This window comes from Thunnus albacares, chromosome 23 (assembly GCF_914725855.1).
Source record: "Thunnus albacares chromosome 23, fThuAlb1.1, whole genome shotgun sequence".
NCBI classification, from domain to species: Eukaryota; Metazoa; Chordata; class Actinopteri; order Scombriformes; family Scombridae; genus Thunnus; species Thunnus albacares.
In genome coordinates, this window is record NC_058128.1 from 8983100 (window position 1) to 9006960 (window position 23861).

The 23861-nt window shown below is 38.5% G+C and overlaps 2 protein-coding genes across 3 annotated transcripts; both read left to right on the top strand.

Moving 5' to 3' along the window:
• Nucleotides 1–611: 611 nt before the first annotated feature.
• Nucleotides 612–14576, top strand: LOC122975501 (G1/S-specific cyclin-D2-like). Of its 2 annotated transcripts, XM_044343956.1 has the most exons (6): nt 612–804; nt 909–1138; nt 2079–2294; nt 5739–5898; nt 8828–8976; nt 11482–14576. In XM_044343956.1, the coding sequence occupies exons 2-6, from the start codon at nt 944–946 to the stop codon at nt 11644–11646; spliced, it is 885 nt and encodes a 294-aa protein (XP_044199891.1). In that variant the 5' UTR covers nt 612–804; nt 909–943; the 3' UTR covers nt 11647–14576. The 2 variants fall into 2 exon arrangements, with proteins under 2 accessions (XP_044199891.1, XP_044199890.1); XM_044343955.1 differs by having other exon boundaries at nt 613–1138.
• A 3127-nt stretch (nt 14577–17703) lies between these two features.
• Nucleotides 17704–23806, top strand: tigarb (TP53 induced glycolysis regulatory phosphatase b). The gene is made up of 6 exons (XM_044344071.1): nt 17704–17816; nt 18095–18132; nt 18513–18634; nt 21122–21199; nt 21303–21413; nt 22766–23806. The coding sequence occupies exons 1-6, from the start codon at nt 17785–17787 to the stop codon at nt 23192–23194; spliced, it is 810 nt and encodes a 269-aa protein (XP_044200006.1). The 5' UTR covers nt 17704–17784; the 3' UTR covers nt 23195–23806.
• The last annotated feature ends 55 nt before the right edge of the window (nt 23807–23861 follow it).

Genomic DNA, 23861 nt, shown 5'->3' on the forward strand with positions numbered 1-23861 from the left:
TTTTTGAAACTAAGTCCTCCACCATGGAGCTGGTAGCAATGCTACGTTCGCTTTCAGCCATGCTTGTTGTTGTCAGTGTGATTGGGTAGTGTTACTAATGTTGCCATGGAGACTGTAGTTTTCACTGAACTTCCTTACTGATATTTTGGTCTGGTAACTTTAGATAACTTGTGTTTAATTTGTTTAATTAATTTAGCCAGCTCTCTGAAGCATAAATTAAAAATGTTGTGGGACTCTTTAATTTCTGTCAAGCGACCCACCATAAATCAACCTTTACCTTGCGAGGCAGCTGGATTAGCAAGGTCACGAGATCCTCATTGGACGCTGATTGGTCTAAACCACCGGTGGTTCGGACACAAGCACATAACTTGAAGCCTGACAAGATGGATTCTCGCGTGATCTCGCTAATCTAGCTGCCTCACAATTTGCACTGGAGGCTTCAAGTTTCCACATCACACTTGTGTAAATTGAATATTGAACCAGGATTGGCTTCCAAACGATTTGTGATGTCAGAAATCATGCTTGTAGGCCCGCCCCTTAAAGTCTGATTTTCAATGAGCACAGAGAAGCTTTCCACTTCCAGTTTCAAACTCTGCCCAAACATAACTCTGCACAGTGAAGCTCAAACAATCCAGCTGCGAGAAAAAGAAGAAAAACACATTTAAAGACTGATTAATTAGACCGGAAGTCGGGCTATAACAGCGGCTTTTATTTTGAATCCTCAACCGGATATTGATTTTCTCAGTGCGGCAGCGAAAAGAACAGAAGAAGAAGAAGAAGCAGCAGCAGCCGGAGAGGCAGCAGGTCAGGCAGCAAAACCCAGCAGCCTCAGCAGCCTCATGCTTCGTCCTGGGCGCTTCTCCTCCTGTATTGTGACAATATTTATTCGATATTTTTATATTTTATAGCCTGAGGAGGGGGGAGGAAGAAGGGGGCCCGAGTCATGGAGCTGTACTGCCTGGAGTCGGACACAGCCGTGAAAGCCCAGCCTGACCCAAACATCCTCTATGATGACAGAGTGTTGCAAAGTTTATTAACAATTGAGGACAGGTTTTTACCGCAGTGCTCGTATTTCCAGCGGGTCCAGAAGGATATTCAGCCTTATATGAGACGAATGGTTGCAGGTTGGATGCACGAGGTTTGTGGGCATTTTGCTATGATGAGCTAACAGCTTTCAGCTAACCTTTTTTTTTTTCTTCTTCTTCTTTTTCTTTTCTTTGCATGTTGACACGCATCCTCAGGCTAATTTGGGCTCATAAATGGGGGTATTTTAGTTCATAGAGAGTTGTCAGTGTTGTTAACCTATTTGACAATTGAATGAGAATGACTCACCAAAGGCGTGGAGGAGTCGGAAATTCCACCTCAGCTTCAAAGGAGTAGCCTAGCAAGATATTTACTTTCATTAACAGCTAAAAAGTGGGTGTTTTTCGCTAATTAACCAACGCAGACGACAGGGGAGAAGTTAATCTTAATTTACATAATCGAAAACGCGACATTTTCCCCTCACTGTAATTATTATTAATTTTTTAAAAGGGCCTCAAGCTCAAGGCAAGGGTAGGCAGCGAGCATGCAAACCCACTTTCATTTTCTAAAAGATAAAAAACACTTAAAGTAAGTAAACTCTTTTGATTTATAAGTGTCGGAAACTGTTTTAAGACGACTTCTAAACATTTTGCACACGTTGTAAAGCTTGTAGATGATGTGTTTTAATTTTTATAGATATAAATACGTGTGTGTGTGTATATATTTTTTTTTTTTCAAAGACGGCAAGCCCAACAAGGATGACGAGTCTTATGGTTGAAAGACTTCCTATTGAGCTAATTTGTTTGCGTTGCTTGACTTTGCAGCCTTTAACTGACTAAAGAGACAATAAAACGAGTGATTAAACCTTTAACCCAAAGACAATGGAAAAATCTGCCCTATATAGTCTGTAGCCTGTAGGAAAACCACCCCCATTCCCAATTTTTTCCCTGAAACTGTAAATAATCTCGTTTTCTTTTATTATAGCTTACATAGTAAGTTAAGCATAAGTTGCAACATATAACATATATATACATTTATCTATCATCTTTCTTCAGGTGTGTGAAGAGGAGAAGAGTAATGAAGACGTCTTCCCTTTAGCCATTAATTATTTGGACAGATTCTTAGCAGTGATGCCCACAAGAAAGAGTTATTTGCAGCTTCTGGGAGCTGTGTGCATGTTCCTGGCCTCCAAGTTAAAGGACAGCAGGCTACTATCGGCAGAAAAGCTTTGCATGTACACAGACAACTCCATCACGCCGCGGGAACTGCTGGTAAGAACTAAACGGTGGATTGTCTTTTCAGAGGCCCCGCATTCATTCGTGGGAACATGAAATGCAGAGTCACAAATTGGGATGATATTGTAATGCTAATGGCTGAATTGGTTTCACAGGAAGTGTCCCATTTTTCCCTATAAGTGGAACTGTGCACAATACAGCCACATCCTTTCTCTGGATCCATGTGGACTGCAGAGGTGTGTGATGCCATCTAGTGCCAGTTATGCAGTATGGAATTTGGATTTAGGATTCAGCTAGATATAGAAGAGTGTGTACTATTTTAAAAAAAAACCAGCCAAAATGCTTTAACAGAGGAGTAATCACTTTAGAGCATTTTCTTACCATCATGCATCTTATTAAACTTTAAGACCAGAGTGTGAGTACTCAGCCAGGAAACTTTGAGGTGTTGTTTTCGAGAGAAAAGTCGTGTAACTAACGATTATTTTCATTATAGGTTAGTTCAAGTTTTCTGTTTTGTCTGACCAACAGACCAAAACCCAAATATATTAAGTTGACAAGACAATCTCAACTCAAAAGTCCACATTGTAGCTTGTTCTGGAGCTTTTGATTGTATCACACTGTCCTCATCAGCAGATAGAGTTTGCTCAGTTGCCATGGAGATGTTGAAACTTTCCATGACTCTGAGAGATTCAATTTACTATCACATATAAGATATAGGGTTGCAACTAATGATTATTTGTATTATCAATTAATCAACGAGTTATTTGATCTGAAAATGTATGTGAAAAATGTCGATCACTGTTTCCTAAAGGCCAAGATGCAACCTAAAGTGTCTTGTTTAGTCCACAACCCAAAGACATTCACTTTAACTGTCATAGAAGACTAAAGAAACCAGAAAATATTCACAATTAGGAAGCTGGAATCAGAGCATTTTGGCATTTTGTCTTAAGAAATGTCCAAAAATGATAATTGTTGCAGCTCTACGCAAGATTAATTTGCAATTATTTTGATGATAATTAATTAGTTTCAGTCATTTTTCAAGCAAAAATGCCAGACATTCTCTGCTTACAGCTTCTCTGATGTGAGGATTTGCAGCTTTTCATTTGCTTATGTTAAAGTAAACTGAATATCTTTTGGGTTTTGGACTGTTGCTCTAGACATTTGAAGATGTCAGATTATGAATTATTAAACTTATGATGAGCATTTTACACTATTTTGCTACATTTTGATGACCAAGCAGTTAATCAGGAAAATGATTGTTAGTTGCAGCCTTAAAGAAATGCAGCAAAACCTCCCAGCTGAGAAGCTGAGATTTATGCATTGATACATGATTAATCGATTATCAAAGTAGCTGCTGATTAATTTTGTCATGCAGCTAATCAAACTCTGGACCATATCACAGTTGAAGAGTTCAACCTGCTTCTGATTTGAACCAAATGGCTCCACATGCTCTCTATACATCCTATTGTGTTGCCTGCAGCTGTTTAGGGAAATGACATTTGTCCCATTTGATGCTCCATATTGTCGTAAGACTCCAGATTCCTGGATATCCTCACAGGATGCACAGAAAAGGCAGAGAAATATTTTGCAGCTCTTCCTTGTAATGAACACACCACTGCTGGTTCTTCAGCTGGAAGAGAGAAGTTGTGTGTGTGTGTGTGTGTGTGTGTGTGTGTGTAGGGTTGAGAGGGGGGGTGTGTGGGGTGGTTGTGTCGGGGCAGCTGTCCAGGAAGTGAGCACACCGACAGCAAACCTCCGCCCGGCCTCATGTCACAGTCAACAATCTCCACGGGGGCTAAAATAGGTTAAATGGTAGCATGTGTTGTGGTAGGTTATGTACAGGAAACCCACGTGAATTTGAACGACGACTGACATTTCGGATAAGCGATTGGTGACGGACAGGGGGGACGGTCCCTGCTGGAGTTTGGGTTTCAGTATTTACTACATTCTACATATAGGTGACAAATCTCCTTTAGAAAAAATGAGAAATTCAATTCATCAGCATTTTAAGTTAAAAGAAAAAAGGTTGCATAGTGTTGCTTTTGCATCAATAGTCTCAAATCACAGGATGTTAATATAACTCAAACTTGAAACAAACTGAACTTGTATTTATCAACATCTGCTCCTGAGACAGCGTCATCTCTCTATTAGTGTCTGCACACTGTATATATGAGTGTAGCTAAAATCTAGTAAATACATACATAAACCTCACTCAGTATTGTAATGGTGCAGTCAGAGAATCTGTGCTCATAGTCATAATGAAATGATCATGGTTTTTATACCATGAACTGACAACAGATGATTTGATAGGGGACAACACTTCCTCCTAATGTCTAATTCGTTCGTGGGAAACCAAGATGAGAAATGTCAGGAAATGCTTTCAATTTCAAACCTTTTAAAGACCTAAACTGGCTCTTTGATGCAGCAAGATGCTTGAAGACAAATATGGCAATGAAAATCAACATCAATATTGACAATGTGTCAAAAGGACATGCACAAATGTGTGTGTGTGGCAATTTATGAATACACTACTTTTACATTTGCAAATGTAAGCTGAGATTTATGCTTGTGAACCTTCATTTGAGGATACAGCACATAGTGATAGTTGGTGTGTGGACGGGTGTAAAGGTGTGAATATTCACACTAAGATTTGTCAGCGTCTCCAAATGTCCATCTTGACGTGTGGAGGAAATGTCATGACTAATCTGGTATAACAAGACGTATGGAAACCCTGGGACTCCCATTTGATTGGGTGTGAATTTAAAAAAAAACTGGTGTCTCTTGTCATTTTCTCTGTTAAAGACGCTCATTATGACAAATGTGACTATAACAAGTGTTGGCAAAACACCAGTGCACATTTTAAATCTTAAAACACATTCACACATTCATTTTAGATATTAAAGCCTCCATTTTTATTTCCATAGAGGTACATTTCTCAAAATACTGAAAGCCAGACAGAAAACATTCGCACGTAAGTGAATTTGCGGGTTGTAAAAATGGACTTAACACACAGGAAATGAAATCATGACTTGTGTACACCTTTTCTTGCTGGTGTTGCAAAGCCTGACTGTATGAAGAGTCAGCTGCCTGTTTGCTGCCTGTGCAGTGCAAACTCATTGTAAGCTGTTTGAGGCTTGTGACAGGAAGGAAGGGGCTAGCTGTCTCACTGGCAGGGCCTCTAAGCAGGGCAAAGCTTGTCACATGGCGGCGATATGAACTCAAAGGATGCGAGGAATGAGAAAGGCACGCAGATAATAAGATACAGCGAGGAGAGATAAAGAGAAGAAATGTTACTCTTCTTACAGAGCCATTTCCTCTGGGAATAGGGACGGACTGTGATCTTTTTCACGGTCAATGGAATCATGGCACCACGCCATTCAACCCTCTGACTGTGTAGATTCTGCCAAGAAACTGAATTTGAACTGACTGACACATTTTTTTTTTTTTTTTTTTTTAATCATGGTCTTCTGTGTCTTTCAGGAATGGGAACTGGTCGTGCTGGGGAAGTTGAAGTGGAACATGGCCTCGGTCATCCCCAATGATTTTATAGAGCACATCATACGTAGGCTGCCCCTTCCCAAAGACAAGCTGGCCATGGTCCGCAAACACACGCTGACATTCATCGCCCTCTGTGCCACAGGTAACACAGCTGCTTATCATTTCATGTGTTCTTTTAGTGCCTTTTTTCTTTTTTTTTCTTTTTTTAAAACTTGTTTGCTCACTCGCACGCTCACTTCGCTGCCTCATTGCTGTTATTTCCACATCCAGCAGAATATTCCCACACACACAAACATTCTCCCGTCGTGAGTCATCTGTGACTATGCCTGTGACCTCTTTCTTCTCTCAGCAAAGTCCTCTGGCTGCATTTCCCTTATCCACTTTCTAGTCTCTCCACAGCCTGTAGTAGGGTTTTTCTTTTTTTTTTTTTTTTTTTTTCTAAACAGCCGACCAGCTGCTGAAAGCTGTGCTGGAGCGCTTAAAGTGGTCATTTCCAGGTTTCTCTTCTAAACGCTTGAGAAAAATCCTATCGCGGCTCTGTTTAGATTAGCCACGTACATCGGTAATGAAGACGATTATATCATACTGTATCTTGTATGCTAGTAGACGCACGCACTCAGGTGCAGCTGAACTTCTGTGCTACTTTCCCCGTATTGTTTGTTGACAGGGAAGCTTCCAGGTTTAAAAAGTCAGGGCACTGATCCAGTGATCTTCCTTCCTCCTCCCATCTCGGCCTCGTGTCCAAAATAAACTCTGGAGGCTCTGGAGAAGCACAAACTCAGATGTCCCCTCAGGCCTCTCCCTAGGTGAATTTCCATGGCATTCCTTTGCCTATACTAGGAATCCCACTAATATTTTCATATCCTGGACAGAAATACGACTGCAGGATCACCTAATACACATAATATATAGCACTCCTCTGTCACAAGGCTGCCTTTCATCTGCTACCTCCTTCAGCTAATTCGATGAGGGAAATAAAACAAAGGAGGTCACTTCAGTGCAGTGAAATTCCTCAGAAACGCTAGTGCGGTCAGATCTGGCCAATAAGCACTTGTTTATTGAGCTAGTGATTGGAACCATATAGGCTCCTTTAATGAGATTCATGCCCTGTTTACCGACGTTTTAGTATCACACTTTTTAAATATATATGTATATATGTATATATATATATATATATATATATATATATATATATATATATATATATTTGGGTGTGTTTCAGTGGTTGCCTCTGCTATTCATAAGCAGCTGGTTATATCCAAGCACAAAGCAGCCGCAGTGGAAAAAAAAGGAGGCCTGCTGTGGTTGTGCAGTAATGTAAATGTTTGGAGTTTTATATGGAGTTGAGATGTTATTCTTATGATGGAGGAGCTCCTCCTATGGACAGCTGGTCCCTGGAGGAGAAGATGGGCGTAGCGAAGCAGGCTTTAATCAGAGCTATCAGGCCACCAGTACTGGTTTGGTTTAGACTCGTACAGCATTTAACAATTGCATGCGCCGAGTTACTGCCCTTTTGTGATTAGCGTTGGTCATGTACATTCAATGAGACAGGAAGAAGGGGCTGTGTATTGTAATTGTGGAAAAGAAAACACCGGGGACTGTATTCACAAAACATCCTAACGCTAAAAAAAGCTCCCAATAGGCCGAGTGAGGAGAAGCTCCTGAAAATAAGTGGTGTGTCAGTCTTTAACTTTAGAAGTTTTTGCTCTAAGAACAATTCACAAAGCATTTTAGCACTAAAAGTAACTCTTAAAGAATAGATCCAAATCTGTCCTAAAACAATAATCAGGTACCAAAATGAATGCTGACACATGTTTTTCTTGCTGTAATCATTCCTCCTATTCATACAGGCCATTAGAAGATCCCTTCATAATGCACTCTTTATGTTAAGTATACTTCCACTGCAGGAAACAGGAAAACACTGTCCGTCAAGACACAGAGGGAAACGTTTACTAAAAAGATTGTAAATGTGGCAGATATCCACCTTTAGTTGACTAACTCTTATGGCTGGAGCCTCATGTTGTCTTCAGATAAACACACTAAGCTGTGCTCCATCAGCTGCTGCAAGTAAAACTCGTCATCGTGTCCATGTTTTGTAATAACAAACTTTTACAAGCTCATTTTGATGGTGGGCAAATCATTACAGCACTGATGAACTTCTGAATTACTCAACTGAATTATTCATCAAGCCAAAAATGTGCTAGTCAGACCTCACTTTGTTCTACAGTTCATTAAATGTTCATAAAATACTCTCCACTTGCAATAAGTGAATGAATAAATGCAGTCACAACATCCAGCTATCTAGCTAGCAACATTTGTTTCTCATATTCCTGTCAATATTTTTATTTTACACTCATTGAGACCGGTCACGTCCAAGTGAGTCACTGGAGTCACTGAAGACATAGTGAGTAAGTTCACTCATGAAACAAAGGTTTCATCCAAAGGTCCTCAGTTCCTCAGTAAAAGTTAGAGCTTTGTGAAAAGGTTTTGAACTTTTGAAAGCACCATGTAGGAGGACTCCTAGTGGTAAGATGAGATACTTTGTAAACATGTTTCCAGGTCAGGTTAGCCCATAAAATGAAAATGCCTGACCAGGCGAAAACTGAAATCACTTGACCACATGATGAGCTGTTAAAAAGTATCTTCGGCTCAGTATTTGCGGAGGTGTTTCATGTTGTCCTCTCGGTTGCTGCCTGCTCTTCCGCCTCCTCAGAGCAGGCCTGTTGTCGCTTAAAGCCTTTTAGACTAGGATACGGACCAGAGGGAGTCGTTCTTGGAACTTGTTGCTCACTGAGTAGGAGGATTCCTTCTCTGCTTTTCTAATCAGAGCTGAAGTTTCTATGAGGGGAAACCACACAGGTTCCACCATGCAGCGACGTCTGTTGAAATTCAGACTGTGGGAAAGTCAGCTTCAGCTGCGGAGCATGCATATTGGAGATGATTCAGATGTTTGTACGTCTCATGCATCTATCATACTTCCTCTGGGCTGATTTAAGTGTTACAGCTTTTTGTGTCACAGTTAATAATGTGATTTCTGCACATCAATTTCCTTTTCATCTTCCCCCCGCCAGATGACCGCCTCGCAATGAACCCTCCTTCCATGATTGCCACTGGCAGCATGGGAGCTGCTGTCTGCGGCCTGCAGCTGGACCACACTGACCAGAGGCTGAGTCGAGACAACCTGACAGACCTGCTGGCCAAGATCACCAACACAGAGGTGGTGAGTGTCCCAGCGAAGGAACTTTTTATACCTGCTACAAATCGTTAGTCATCAGTTGTAGCGTTACACAACAACGCATTGTTAATAATAATCATGGCAACATCTCAAAAGCAGGATCGAAGGCTCTTTAGTAAACAACAGGGATGACTTCAGTAGTGGCAGATTGAAGCTATTTACTTTTCATGGAGAGAGAGGGAGAGCGAGTTTTTGGCTCTTGGCTGGGGAGCCAGACTGCTGCTATAAAGAGCAGCGGCAGAGGGAATGTCTTCTTAAAACTCAGAGCCCACATTCTTGTGGTAAGACGCATGCAATTTCTTTGCATGGCTCCCACTTTAGCTGTGTGCCCCTCCTGGTGGAGGAATATGTCCGTAATGAAGTCGGAGAAGCGTCTTTTCCAGAGGAAAAAAGGGCCAGTGAAGTAACTGAAGTCTATCTAAGCTGGATACATGTAGACATATTTGGATGACTGTTTAAATATATGAAGACTCGCTTGTATATAGTTGTGTGTTGGCTGAGTTACAGATGCAGTGAGAGTGAATGGAGCTTTATAAGGCTTGACTCATAAACTGTAAATGCCATCATAATGAGCTTTTGTACATTTTATTAGTGTGCGATATGGAACATTTTGATATTCTTATGTAGTTTGTATGATACGGCTGCCGACTTATAAATACAATGGGAGTGAATGGGCCTCCGTTGGCTTTAATATAATATATAATCTTACAGCAATTCATAAACTATAAATGTGATCATTATAAGATTATGTACAGTTGATCAGTGTGAAATTATGAGCATTTTGGAATTTTAATGGAATTTGTACTGTATACAGGTGCGATGTTATAAATACAATGGAAGTGAATGGGCCTCCATAGACTTTAATGTAAAATCTAACCTCTTAAGAATTCATAAACTGTAAATGTCATCATAATGACATCATATACATTTGATTGGTGTGCAATACTGAGCATTTTAAAATATCAATATAGTTTGCACTGTGCACACTGGCTGCAATATAAATATAATGGATGTCTATGGGGATCATATTTAAATATTCATAACTCATTAAGTAAAAAAGTTATCAAAAAGAAAAGTAAGAGCAGACATCTGCAGTTATGCACGATTTGACACGTGAATCATCATAGCAAATGTGTCTTTAAAAAAAAAAGCAGCATTTACAGTTAAGAAATACTACATACACCACATATATTTATCCCTGTGTGTGTGTGTTTTCATTGTCACAGTATCTTGTGACACCAGAGGACCAGTTTAGAAGCCTTGAAATCCAGAAAGGCCACAGCCGACGGTCCAGAGGAACAACACGGTTGCCTCTTAGATTTGTGGTTACGTTGCCGTGGCGACGTGGGCCCCGCAACCCAGCCGTCACAACAGGCGCTCCGACTGCAGCCCATCGGGTTCCAATTATCCGTACATTTCAAAGGAATGCTGGCCTCTTTGCGAGCCTCGGTGCATTCTTTAAGGGTCCCGCAGCCAGCTCGCTGAGGCAGACCTCCCACATCTCCACGCAGACCTGCTGGAGGAGGAAGAGTAGGAGGAGGAGGAGGAGGAGGAGGAGGAGGAGAGAGGGACGGAGACAGCGAGAGGATCCCCTTTCACAAGAGAAGTTGTCCAAAAACATCCGGTCCCACTGTCCTATATTCTGTTTTACACCCAAACTCAGGGTCAGGGTGCAGTAGGTCAAAGCCATTTCCTCTAGACCTCCACATGGGACTGACCGTGCTGTAAACTCAAAGGGGGTTGGGTGGAGAAAGGGAGTCCAGCATTTCAGATCTGCTTATCTGTTCCCCACTAGACCACAGAGCTCTTTTAGGACCCCCAACTCCCTCCCTCCTCGTTTCATCACACACACCCCCCCCAACCCATGTGCTCATACCTCAGACATGCTCAGGTCTCGTGTCCGAGCATTTCTGTGCCCGTTGTTGGTATCGGAGTGTGCTGGTACCCATTGTTCTGGTCATGGTGCAGACAAGACCACCTACCTACAGACGTATAATTCCCTGCTGGTATGCCACACATGTGACCAAAGCTGTTAAACAACTTGCACGTCAGATGTGCCAAACACGCCATATTTCTGAGTGTCTGTGTACAGGTGCACAGATTAATCGATCAGTTGGTCAACAGAAAATGAACTGGCAGCTATTCTGATAATCGAATAATCGTTTTTTTTGTCTTTTTTTTAAGCAAAAATGCCAACTTGCAACTTCTCAAATGTGAGGATTTGAGACTTTTCTGTGTCATACATGATAGTAAACTGAATTTTTGGGATTTTGAACTCTTCATCCGACAAAACAAGGCCTTGGACTTCTGACATTTTTGAGACAAAACGATTAATCGTGAAAATAATCGTCAGTTGCAGCCCTCGTAGAGATGGCTGTGTGGTTGCTGTGTAAATGGTTAGCCTGATTTAAATGCATATAAACACAAAGGTGTAATTGAAATATGTGTGTGTGTGTATGTATAACAACTTGTGACCCTGTTTTGTTCCAGGATTGTTTGAGGGCATGCCAGGAGCAGATAGAGCGTGTGCTGGCCGCCAGCCTGCAGCAGGGCCAACAGTACCGGCAGGAGACTGGGGTCAGAGCGGGCAACAAGGCGAGGGAGCAGCAAGACCAGTCCAGCACCCCCACAGATGTACGCGATGTCAACTTATGAACCGTCGCCGCCTGATACACACCATTCACGCCTGTCTACCAATGAACTAACAGGAGCGTGGGGCACATGAGCTGCCAGTTATCTACGTCAAAGTCGCCCCCATGAGCGATGGTGTGACAATCTATGAACTTTAGAAGTTTTTCTCGTTTTTTTTTGCCCCATTCATACCCAAACCTTTTTGTATGGGCCACATGTAATCAAACAAGGTATTTAAAAACGGTAAATTCTTGAAAACTTGATAGTGCCTTTTAGGTTTTCCGGAGTGGAAACCTGAATATATTTTCATACTTGAAAAAAAAAATAGTATAATTATATGAAATATTCTTTTTGATACAACCTAGCAAAAATAAATATGATAAATAATGTATATTTAGCTAGTATTTAGTTATGTTACTCTTTTATCATCTTTAGCAAGCAGTTATCAATTCATAGTTTGAGTATTGAGTTTTCCTCATGTGTGATTTCATATTCATTTGTGCAGGAAAGCCTGTTTAGTCGTGTTATGATTGACATGCTGATAATACAGTACATGGCATTTAAACCAAGCTGATATCCAGCCAGAGGAGCGCTACTGTAGCTAGCCGCTCTCTCTATCTAGCATACTGTGCACCTGCGACTATTTATGCTGAAAAGTGCTGGCCGGGAGTGGGCTGGGCCTGCTCACAGAGGAGGGACGTGAAGAGGGTTTGAGGTCTGGAGCAGTGGCTACTGTCTGAAAGGTTAATACAGAGGACAAGGTCAGTTACTGAGGTCTTGATTTCACTGTTAAATCAACAGGCCGGTATGTTAACAGGACAGTATGTGCATGTATTTGAATTCAGCGGGGCTACATTACTATTGTTCTTTGTTCTAGCTCCTACATGTTAGAGAGCATTTAAGAGTGTTTAGTAGTTGCATGAGATTTTTTTATTTTTATTTTTTAGCCGCAGTCAGGTAGTACGGATGTAATGTTACTAGAGAAAGATGATTCAGCATGTTTTTGTTTTTTTTTAGAGGAAATGGATGTAAGTTGAAGGGTTTTTGTGAAGTTTTTTTCAAGAAAAGGAAAGCATGTGCAAAGTGGAGGAAAATGCTAGAAGTCTGGATGGATGAATGATAGCGAAACGGCGGGGATGTTAATTTTAGCTATATGATGTTTCTGCAGTTGCACGTTACTTGAGCGACACACAGGAGGAGAAGGAGGAGGAGGAGGAGTAAAGAATCCCTGGTTTTCTCCTCTTGACAGGAGATGATATCCGGGGTTTCAGTTTGGCTTTGCTGCAGTTTCTCCTGTTATCAATTTTTACCATTTTTTTGACTTTTTCGGAGAGAGAGAGGGAGGATAGGAACAATATTGATGCACTTTTAAAACACACTCCTTAAAAATGGTAAGGGGATAGTGGTTGAGGAGAGTTCAGTGGGTTATTAGGGTCTTTTTTTTCCGTTTTTTTTTTTTTGTTTTGTTTCAGTTCTAGTTTTTTCTTTTAAGTTATTTGATGTTTTTTGGGCTGGATTCCCATGGGGTAACGCACATTGTCTTGAAAGCTACGCCCCGACAGGTGCGTAGAATATTCCGTGTTTATAGTATAATAGTATATAAACTAAGAAAAGCCAAGTCACATGTAGACTTAGAATTTTTTGATTCAGTTTATTTAACCTTATTTGAATTTTTTTGGTTCATTCATAGCCAAACCTTCCAATAGTTCTGTCAAAGAGTTTTAATATTCTGAATTGTGTTCATGTTTTACTTTTTTTTTCTTCTTTTTTTTGTTGTTTTTGCTCTCTAAACTGAAGTTTTAAAACTGCCATTTTGTGAGTTTTTTTTTTTCTCCATTATAGACGTGGGTAGGGGTTTACATGTTGTGAAAGTTAGACTGTATATAATACATTTTTTTTCCCCCATGAGCAGAAATGCGAGAAATCCTCATCACATTTTAGAACAGAAGTCGTTTCTAAAATTGTATCCGTGCATGTTCTGTTGTGCAAAAGCCAAAATGTTTGTTTTTCCAAAAAAAAAAAGAAAAAAAAAGTGCTTTAAACAGAAAAAATGTTGACGCTTTTAAAAGATTTGTGTATAAATTTAAAGAGATAATTCCAAAGTGAGAACAATAGATTATACACATCATTCTCTTGCTGCTATGAAGCTTTTCTTTTCTAGTCTTACACAAAGATGCCTTATTGTGATTCACTTGTGTGCTGCTATATTATGAATTTTGTATATGTTCTTTGCTTTTCTTGTTATATGTGTACTGGAGGGAACGTAACAGTTTGGTGCGGGACTGGAAGTACTCGTGTTTGCCGATCTTTTGATTAGCATGTTTTTATTCTTGTTTCATTTGTATCTTTATATACTATCATATTCTTGCTGCTTCTTTGTAATGTTTGTGTACCTCAGGTTAATTGGACGGATAGAGCGAGAGCCCATCTCGCATTACCTCATCACACTTCACATCACACACGTCGTTTTTTTCACTCTGAATTTGTTGGACGGGTTTCACTTTTTTTTTTTTTTTTTTTTTCTTTTTTTTTTTCCCCCTGGATGAGAGGGAGGATGGTGCATCCTCTTTAAATCCAGAAAAGTTTGCCACCAGATCCCACTGAGCTGTTTCAAGTGACCATAATTTAAAATAGGTTATTTCACTTATCTGGTGCTAAGTCAGAAAAAAACAGCCTATACTGTATGTTATACATGTATTTGAAAGACAAAAAACAAGTTACTTTTTCTTACTTGGAGTTTCATTGGCATGTTAAAATCAGTTCATTGGAATAAAGTGGGGTTTTTTTTTTCTTTTTTTTTTTTTTGAGGTACCCATTTAGGTGAAGTGTAAACCACCAGAATGTTTGTCATTGTTCACGGTGTGGTTGTTATTCCAAACCTCTCTCCCACTATCCCCATGTGCAACCACACAGTGTACCTCAACAATTTCTCCTCAATAAATTGGCTAAAATCACATGACTGGTTTATTTGGTGTCTGCCTCTCTGCATGATTAAACACACTGCTGGATTGTGGTTCTCTGTTGCCACTAGAGGGCGATTAATCCATAAAAACCATGAACAGTGAGTCTAGAAGAACAAATGCTATTCTCTGTGGCAAAAGACTTTAAAGGACGGGTTCAGTCAAAACAGTCAGTCAAATGAACATTGAAATATTTTTTTCTTGTAATCATTCCTCCTGTTTATACTGACCATTAGAAGATCCCTTAATAACGCACTTACAATATAAGTGATGGGGGACAAAAATGTATTTAAAAGTTTATCTGAAGCTAATATGAAGCTTCAGGTGTCCACAATGAGTCAAATCAAGTAGATATCTTTCAATATTACAGTCTTTTTAGTGCCAAAGTCCCTCTTTTTGTTACTTTTCTTCCACTGCAGCTCAACAGGGAAACACAAAGAGGGAATTTGATGCTACAAAAGACTGTAAATGTAGCAGATATCCACTTGATATGACTAACTCAGACCGCTGAAGCCTCATTTAAGCTTTAGATAAACTTTTAAATGCATTTTTGCACAAAATGACTGTGTGGACACACTGTGGATTTTGGCCTCCATCACTTACACTGAAAGCACATTTGAAGGGGATCTTTTAACAGTTTGTATGAACAGAAGGAATGATTACAGAGAGGAAAACCTCTTTCACTGTTCATATGGGCACCTGACTGTTGTTTTAAGACTGACTTGAAAAATTGTGAAACCTATTCTTTAATGCAAAATTATACTAAAAGACTGCAGGATTATATCTGGAAAAATGGAAAGTTTTTTCTATTTGCTGTTAAAAAACTTAAGAAAACAATTATTTCCTACAGAAAGACAAGAAGGGAAAGAAGGGACAAGAAGGTTGATAAAAAGTTCAAATAAAAACACATGAGTAGCACTGCGATATCTCACAATAGTGATATATAATTATATCTTTACATCCAATCATTTAACAGTTTGACCCTCACTGTTGTTTCGTTATAAAATTTTAATCTGTCTAAGAATATTTGCAAGTTGGGTGGATATGGAGATGGATGTCTGTTTCTTTTCTTATTATGTCAAACATAAATATTTTCTCATTTTATTTATTAATTTTCTACATTCATATTGTAAGTTTAAAGAATCAAAACTTAGTAAATCCTGTGTAGTATCTTAAACGATTGTTTCTTGATTTTACAAATAAAATGTGACATCAGAATATGTCCAAATTTTTGAAACTAGGGCTGAACGATTTTACCCAATTGCATTTATTTTGACTGATATTACAATTGCAATATGATTTATGATATTAGAGGGAATGATAGTTTTTACATCATTATTCTCATTTTCATTGAAAAACATATTAAAATGATTATGGCGTGATTTCTTTCAGGATCTTTAGCAAATAAAGATGTTTCATTAAGTCTGTAGAATATGATGTGTAAGCTGGGACGCCTCTGCAACACAATATTTAATGTAAAGTGGTATTTTGACACCTTTTAACATATATTGCGCCTCCTGTGATTTAAAACCTGCTGTAGGCCTTATTGTGATTTCGATAAAATTTCAATGAATTGTACAGCAATATTTGATACCTTTGAAAATGTTGACAATTCAACAAGTTGTAATCACTTAAAATTCATAACAGAATCCAATTTATACTCTAAATCTTAGAAAACTAGATTTGCTCTTATTATCCGTGTAAATATACAGGTATAATATGTCTGCAGTTGTCTTTTAAATAAACTAAACTTTACTAGTCCAATTAATTCATAAATAAGGTTTTCTGCTATTCATGCTGTATATCTTTTTTCAGACAGCCAAACATTAAGAGTAATTACAAGTTTTGGTTTATTTGTCAAGTGTAAAAACTACTGTGAAAATTGAATACCGTTGCTTCAAGTCCTGCAGCATAAAACAAACAAAACGTAAAATAATTTAGATAAAAACATAAACCATTTTAGTGTCAAAGCCTGAGGCAAGACAACTTTATTTATATTGCAGATTTCATATGAGGACAATTCAAAGAGCTTTTCAGAAAATAAAAAAGGAATATTGTAGCAAGAACAATTAAGGTTATTAAATAAAAACACAAATGCGAGGATAATAAAATAACTATCAAAACAGTGAAATTAAAATAAATTAAAAACACGTAAAACTAAATATTAAATCTATGTAGACACACATGTAAAAAGCTTGATAGAAATTAAAACACAATTGTAAACACATTAAACAAAATCATGATAATGTAAAGACATTAAACATGTCTAGTATTAAAAGTAACTAATAAAGTGATCTAAGGCTTTGGGGAACAGGTGAGTTTTAAGTCTTAATACAGTTATGTATATGTTTTCATAATGTATTCAATGAATGGAAGGCACAAATAAGTAATAACACAAATATAGGTATATTCATAACCTAAAATATACATTTTAAACATATTAAATGTTTGCTTTTTATGTAAAAAACAAATAAGTTAGAAGGGCAATTTCCTTATTTACTCATTTGCAATCATGTGTGCAGAATTTACAACTTATAATGAAAAGTCTGAATAAATATTAAAGTCTCCCTCTGCTTAAAAATGTGTTTTTCTTCTTGTTCCTTCAGTTGGATGTTTGAACTTCATTGTGTAGAGTTTGACACTAGAAAGCTGTTTTCACATTCCTCTGCTGAAGGTAGAAAGTTTCTCCCTCGCTCATTGAAAATCCAATTTTAAGGGGCCTACAAGCAGGCTTTATGACATCACAATTAATTTGGGAGCCAATCCTGGTCCAATATTCAATTTACAAGTGTGATGTGGAAACTTGAAACCTCCAGTGCACTAACGCCGAGAACGGACTTTACAGTGAAGTAGGAGACATCTTGTGTCCAGCAGTTAAACTTCTGAAATGAAATACATTTGCATATTCATTGATTCTTGAATATTTCATGGGAGTGGAAGTAATTTTAAGGATTTTTACAAGATAATTTAACTTTTTTTAATGGAAAAATCATATCAGACACAAATTATCATTCAAAGTAGAGTATTTTATATACATCTTAAAACTTGTCTGGAGGGGCTCTTTAATAACATTTTGGCCAGATATTAAATTATTTTTTCCTGACGCAGCTCCGCAATGCGATACGAATTGCGTCATGACGCAAGAGTCTACGTCACACGGTGTTGCAGATGAACCAACCGGGAAGTATCAGGAGAGCTGAAAATGTTTACATTTAGTTTGACGCTCATACGACAGTAAGTGATTATTTACAGGCTTATTTTCATTTAATACATACAGAAGACTTTGACATGAATGAATTGGTGATGTTAATATTTTCTCCAGACGCTGTACGTCCTTTCAGGTGGCGCTAATGACGCATGGCGGCTAAATGAGCAGCCTTAAACAAGACTGAAGTAACTTAGCAAACGTGCTAGTCGTGTTTTAGTCGTCTAAACTAGCTAGCTGTGCTTTTTCATGACATAACTGTTTATTCACGTGTTTAATTCAACCACGTTTCTATGTGTTCACACAGTGGGGAAACACAGTACAACAGGGATAAGCTGCTGCAAGGTATGTTCATTCATATCTGTTTCTCCTTACAGTCATTTAAAGCAAACTTTTTCACGTCAAGGACCCCTAATCTGACACAAGTTAGACCACAGACCCCTATTGGATGAAAATTGTGCTTTTAGATGTTTTATCATATGAAATCCATGCCCAAAATAGTCATAGATTGTGTCATTGTGTTACTTGTAGATGGAGTTATAGTGATAACCACTGATTCAAAGCATGAGCGGATATGACTAATACTACATGTGTTTTATGATGAAAACTTGAGATTTAATTTGCTTGTGTTGGCACTGAGGTGGACTTTGATCTGGTTCTGTACGCCACACATCCCACTTCTAACTTCAGACACTGAAAACACTCCACTGTACTTTGTGTTTTAGGTCAAGGTGTGGACACCCTCTTGTCAGAGACAGGTATGCAGCAGGGTGAGGCCGCAGGACGATACCTCACAGACATCACATTCAACAACGTGTTTGTCAGCAACCTACAGCGGGCTGTGCAGGTAATTCAGACTCATTTATATTTAATTTTGGCTGAGAAAAATGAGCATGGTTACTCTGTTGAGCTCTCTTACTCTGTCTCTTTTATTTAATGTTTATAGGGACAAATATATAGCATGAAATAAAGCCATACACTACAGCATTTATAGCCTAAGCTAGTTGCAATGCCTGTAACTAGATGGGCTTTTAAAATGCATAAAACTCAGTAAAATACATGTAAAACTGCACAAAAATCAACAATATATATACACAAAACACAAAACTCAGCTATACGCCTACATTACAACACGAGACTCAACAACAAAGTACATACGAAGCAGCACAAAACACAAACGGCTCACAAACAAACATACCGTAAAAAGTTTAATAAAAACAACAAGCACCACATCACTCACGACTACGTGACTCATCCCTCTTTTAAAAGCTGTTTCAGTCTGACTTTTAAAATGTTCCCAGTCAGGATCCATTTTGAGTTCTGTGAGTAAAGAGTTCCACATGTTTATCACCCAAACAGAAAAAAAACGTCTGTTCAAGTGAGGATTTTTAAAAGGGCACCTTACACTTTCTAGTACACGCACCTCATGTTACTGAGCCCGAAATCTTAAGAGGAACCACCAGTTCACTGAGCACCAGAGGAATCTGGCTATTTAGGGAGTTATAGATGAGTTTAAGGTTGGCTAATTTAATAAAATTGTCAAAACTTAACATTTAATTTAGTAAAATATTATTGAGATCATCAACAGCTCTCAGACTGTTCCAGACATGTTGACAACTGGTTGGTTGTTCTTACACCATTAGCTCATGCACAGTTTCCATTGTATTATTGTCAAGCTGTTGGCATACTAAAAGTTATCTTTGGTAACACTGTTTTTCTTATTGTCAACATATCCCATGAAAATATCAAAACCAAACCTGTCTATGTTCCATTGTGGTCCACAAACTATTATAAACGCATAAATAAGCTGCATTGTATGACATGTTTATGAACTTGACCACTGCAGTTTATTTTGACTCAATCCTATGTAGACTCCCCTGCTGCTGTGTATACCCACAAATATGTATTAATCCGCAACTGAAAGTACACACAAATGCACTATTTACTCCTGATTGAGTAACATTTGCTAAAGACTAGAGCCCAGCAGTTTTATGAAAATTACTGAGACTTCTTTAAGAGTGAGACTATATATGTGTGTGACCCATTGATTTACATCTTCAGTCATCAGAAGTGGGTTTGAGGCTGAGTGCCGTAGGCAGGGTGGGGGAGTCAGAAAGTATTGAGACAGATTGCATGCTGCATTGTTGTTTTGGTCTTTTCATGGGATTTGTTGACAATAAAAAATATTACTTATTACTACCATGTGTCCCCAGTTTTGAGATTTCTTATGGAGATTTTTTTTTTTTAATCAGTTTAAGGGTTTCATGTTTGGGTTCACAAAACTGTAAAACCATCTCAAATTTGCACGGATGGAAGGTTGCTGTTGTGACTCAGTTGTCAGAGCATCGGAATTACATTCATGAGATCTCCCAGAGGAGTATGATTTATATACGGAATACATGTTTCATTAGTAGAGTTAAACACATGTGGTTCAATGGGATTTCCCAGGAATACAACCATTGTGCAACAACCTTGAATCAGTGAGTATTTTAGTAAAGTGCCTCCAGATCTGGCATGGAGCTAAACGTTGTACAGTACAGTACATATTGTTGCGATACTTTGCGCTATGATTTGCCTCCATACCTCTCTGTCAACATGTACATATTAAACAGTAAATATTAGTAATGCTGAGCAACGGTTCCTGACATAATTTAATTTGTTAGATCATAAAGATCATAAATTAAACTTTCAGTTACAACAACCTGCTTTAAGCTAATATGTAGCATTCAGCAGCACAAATATGCAAATGAAGCTCTGTGATTGGACTAGGGCTGCAAGTAACAATTATTTACATTATCAATTGATCTGACGCCTATTTTCTCAATCCATCGATTGATCATTTTGTCTATAAAATGTCAGAAAATAGTGAAAATACCTATTATAACTTCTTTGAATGTTACATTTTGTCTGATCAGTAGTCAAAAATCCAAAGATATTCAGTTTACTGTCATGTATGACACAAAAAACCTTCAAATTCTCAAATTTGAGAAGCTGCAACCTTCAAGTATTTGTAATTTTTCCTTAAAAAATGACTAAAAAGATTATATGATTGTCAAAATAGTTGCCAATTAATTTTCAGTCAATTGACTAATAGATTTATCAACTAATTTTTGTAGCTCTAGATTGAACTTTAAAGGTTTTCAATGCCCCACAGTGTCACAATTGTGGCTTCAGACTCTCTTCTCTATAAACACGTGTATACAAATCCTGTCTCTGTGGTCTTTGACTCAATGATGCTGACAATGGAATAATGGCTTAAGTTTGTACGTGACAGATTCTTTTGGCACTTAAAAATGTTGAATCAGTGGTTTCAAAATTCCGTGTCCTTTGTCAGACAGCTGAAATAATTCTGAGGAAAAACACTCATTGTTCTGGCACGGAGATGGTTTTGGAGTCGTTACTCAGAGAGAGGGTAAGATCTACTGGCTTTAAACTATTAAGTTATTACTAAGCTTTACATGCAGTACAAGAGTTTCTCTACTGAGCTCTGAGTTGTTGTTTCGTTGTCTGTTCAGGGTTTCGGCATTGCCGAAGGGCGTCCCAAAGAGGATCTGAAGAACATGGCGAACGCTGCCGGTCAGTCGTGTCGTGACTACACTCCTCCGGGAGGAGAGACTTTAGACCAGGTGAGTGATTCAGGATTCATCATTTGGAAACTGATATAGTAATTTCTTTCAATACTGATGAACTGAAGGTCAAGGAAGTATCACTTGTACAACAGCGCCATGCAGTGTTCATTGTGGGTCGTTCCACTTTTAAAACCCAAAAGTCAATGAAGTTGATTTTAACTGTGTTTATTCCTTACAAAAGATAATATGGAAATACCTTAAGATTCATGCACATTAATAGATCTGGGTAATGTTGTACGAATAATTTAACCAATTCTACTTAAATACATGAGACAAAAGTCTCTGTGCTCACATTCATCTCTGTGTCCCTTAGAAAACAAGAAAAACAGCCTCATTTTGAGCCTTGTGACGATACCTTTTATTTGGTAATTCAACAAGTTTTTAGAGAGTTAAGATGAAGGAGAATTTAATCTTTTAGTTTGTCTGAAAATTTGAAAATCACCAAGTTTCATTATCAATTAATCTGTTAATCATTTTCTTGGTTAATTAATTAGTTGTTTTTTCAATAAAATGTCAGAAAAAGTCTTGTGTTGTCCAACAAACTGTCTAAAACCTTTTAAGGTGCGCAATTTACAATAATTTAAAGTGGCTATAATCGATATTTTTAGAATAACAATGTATCACTGGTAGTAATAAACCAACAGAGAAGCAGCGACTCTGCAGCTTCCCTCGGCTTTATGGAGCTTTATAGCAGTTTCAGCTCATTGTTTAGCCATCGAGCCACAACTTTACTGTTTCGTTTCACTCTCAGCGCTCTTACAGTGTCGTTTTTGGCAGCAGCAGGCAGCTGTTTTCAGAGAAAAAGCTCTAAAAAACCCACTGTACACTTCCTGCTCAGCACCAAATGGCAAACAGACGTAGTTAGTGACGAGCTGGTGAACATATTGGAGCATTTAGCAACTTAAGTAATTGCTGAATGTGTAAATAAGCAACTGTTTACTAAGAAGTTCACCATATTGACTTAAAAGGTTATGATAGGTCAAAGCTGTCCTCAGAACTTGTTTCTGCTGCCCCCAAGTGGTAAAAAATTAGTTAATACAGGTTTAAAACAAAGAAAAGCAGCAAATTAGGAGTACCTTTGCTTGAAGAATTACTTAAAACAATTAACAGATTACCCAAATAGTTACAGATTAATTTTTTATCAGTCGACTGATCATTTTAGCTTTTTATTTTTTAATATACAGTATGTACAAGAACACAAAACATAGCTGAAGATATTAAATTGTTCAGTTTTGACTTCCAGTCATTGGTTCTCATTATACTCAGGCTCTCACACCTGCTGGTGTTGAGGAATCTTTCCAGTTTGATCCTCCACCTCTAAGTTCTGGTTCATGTCACCTTGCTTCCAGGTGAAGCTGCGTTTTAAAAAATTCCTCAAACTCCTTTTCGAGCGACTGTTGGATGAGCACGGCTGGTCAGCGCCGGATGCCTCTGCGGGCGCGGGCGCGGCCGCAGCGAACATGACAGCGGCTGCTGCCACGGACGTTGCTCTTGACGGTTCGGCTGACGACGGTCTGCAGGGCGTGTCTGTCCACGCTCTGGTGGTGAGCCACGGTGCCTACATCCGTGTGGCCATCAGGCACCTTGTAGAGGATTTAAAGTGCTCTCTGCCTCCGGGGGTGAAGATGTCCCACCTGTTTTCACCGTGTCCAAACACGGGCATCAGCCGCTTCATTCTCACCCTGATCCAGTCCGAGTCCGGCCCGGTCCTCTCCACTGCTCGCTGTGTTTTTACCAACAGAAAGGACCACCTGGAAAACCTCACGGCTGCTGAATAGTGTAAAAGAAAAGAAATGGAGTAAAAGTTTATGTATGCAAACCGTGTGCGTGCACATGTACACAGTATTTGAGTGATAAAAAGAACTATCAGGAACACAAAAGGGAATCAACAATGCACATCATGCACAGGGTAAATGATCTTTCCTCAGTTATCTGTAGTGTTTTGCTCTGAATTAGTAGTCATGATAATAACCTCTGATTGTACAGTACTGTATTATCAAAGCATTTCATCGTCCTCTCAACTGTAGGCCAGTAAGGACTCTTGTCATTCTACATTTTTAATCATGTTATTTTTACTGCTTCTTTTATCAAACCAAAGTCAGACTATTTAATGTGTTATTGAACACGATCAGTGAATGTGGCATTTCAGTTGATGTGTCTCCTTGTGTTGCAATTGTGGTGCTGCTCATTTTACTCGTGCAATATAACATAACACTTTTTTTGTTTTTGTTTGAGTTTGTGTTGAACAAAAAGGTAAATGTAATGAAGTACAATGTGATCTATTTATATGAATACTACAGAGATTAAATCTTAAACACTGAAGAAAAGCACAAAAGTACTTTTACTGTACTGATACATAACAGAATATATAAGGAAAGAGTGGAAGAAGACGTGTCTCTCTGTTACTTCTTGATATTTATGATGTAGTGCATTTACACACTGAAA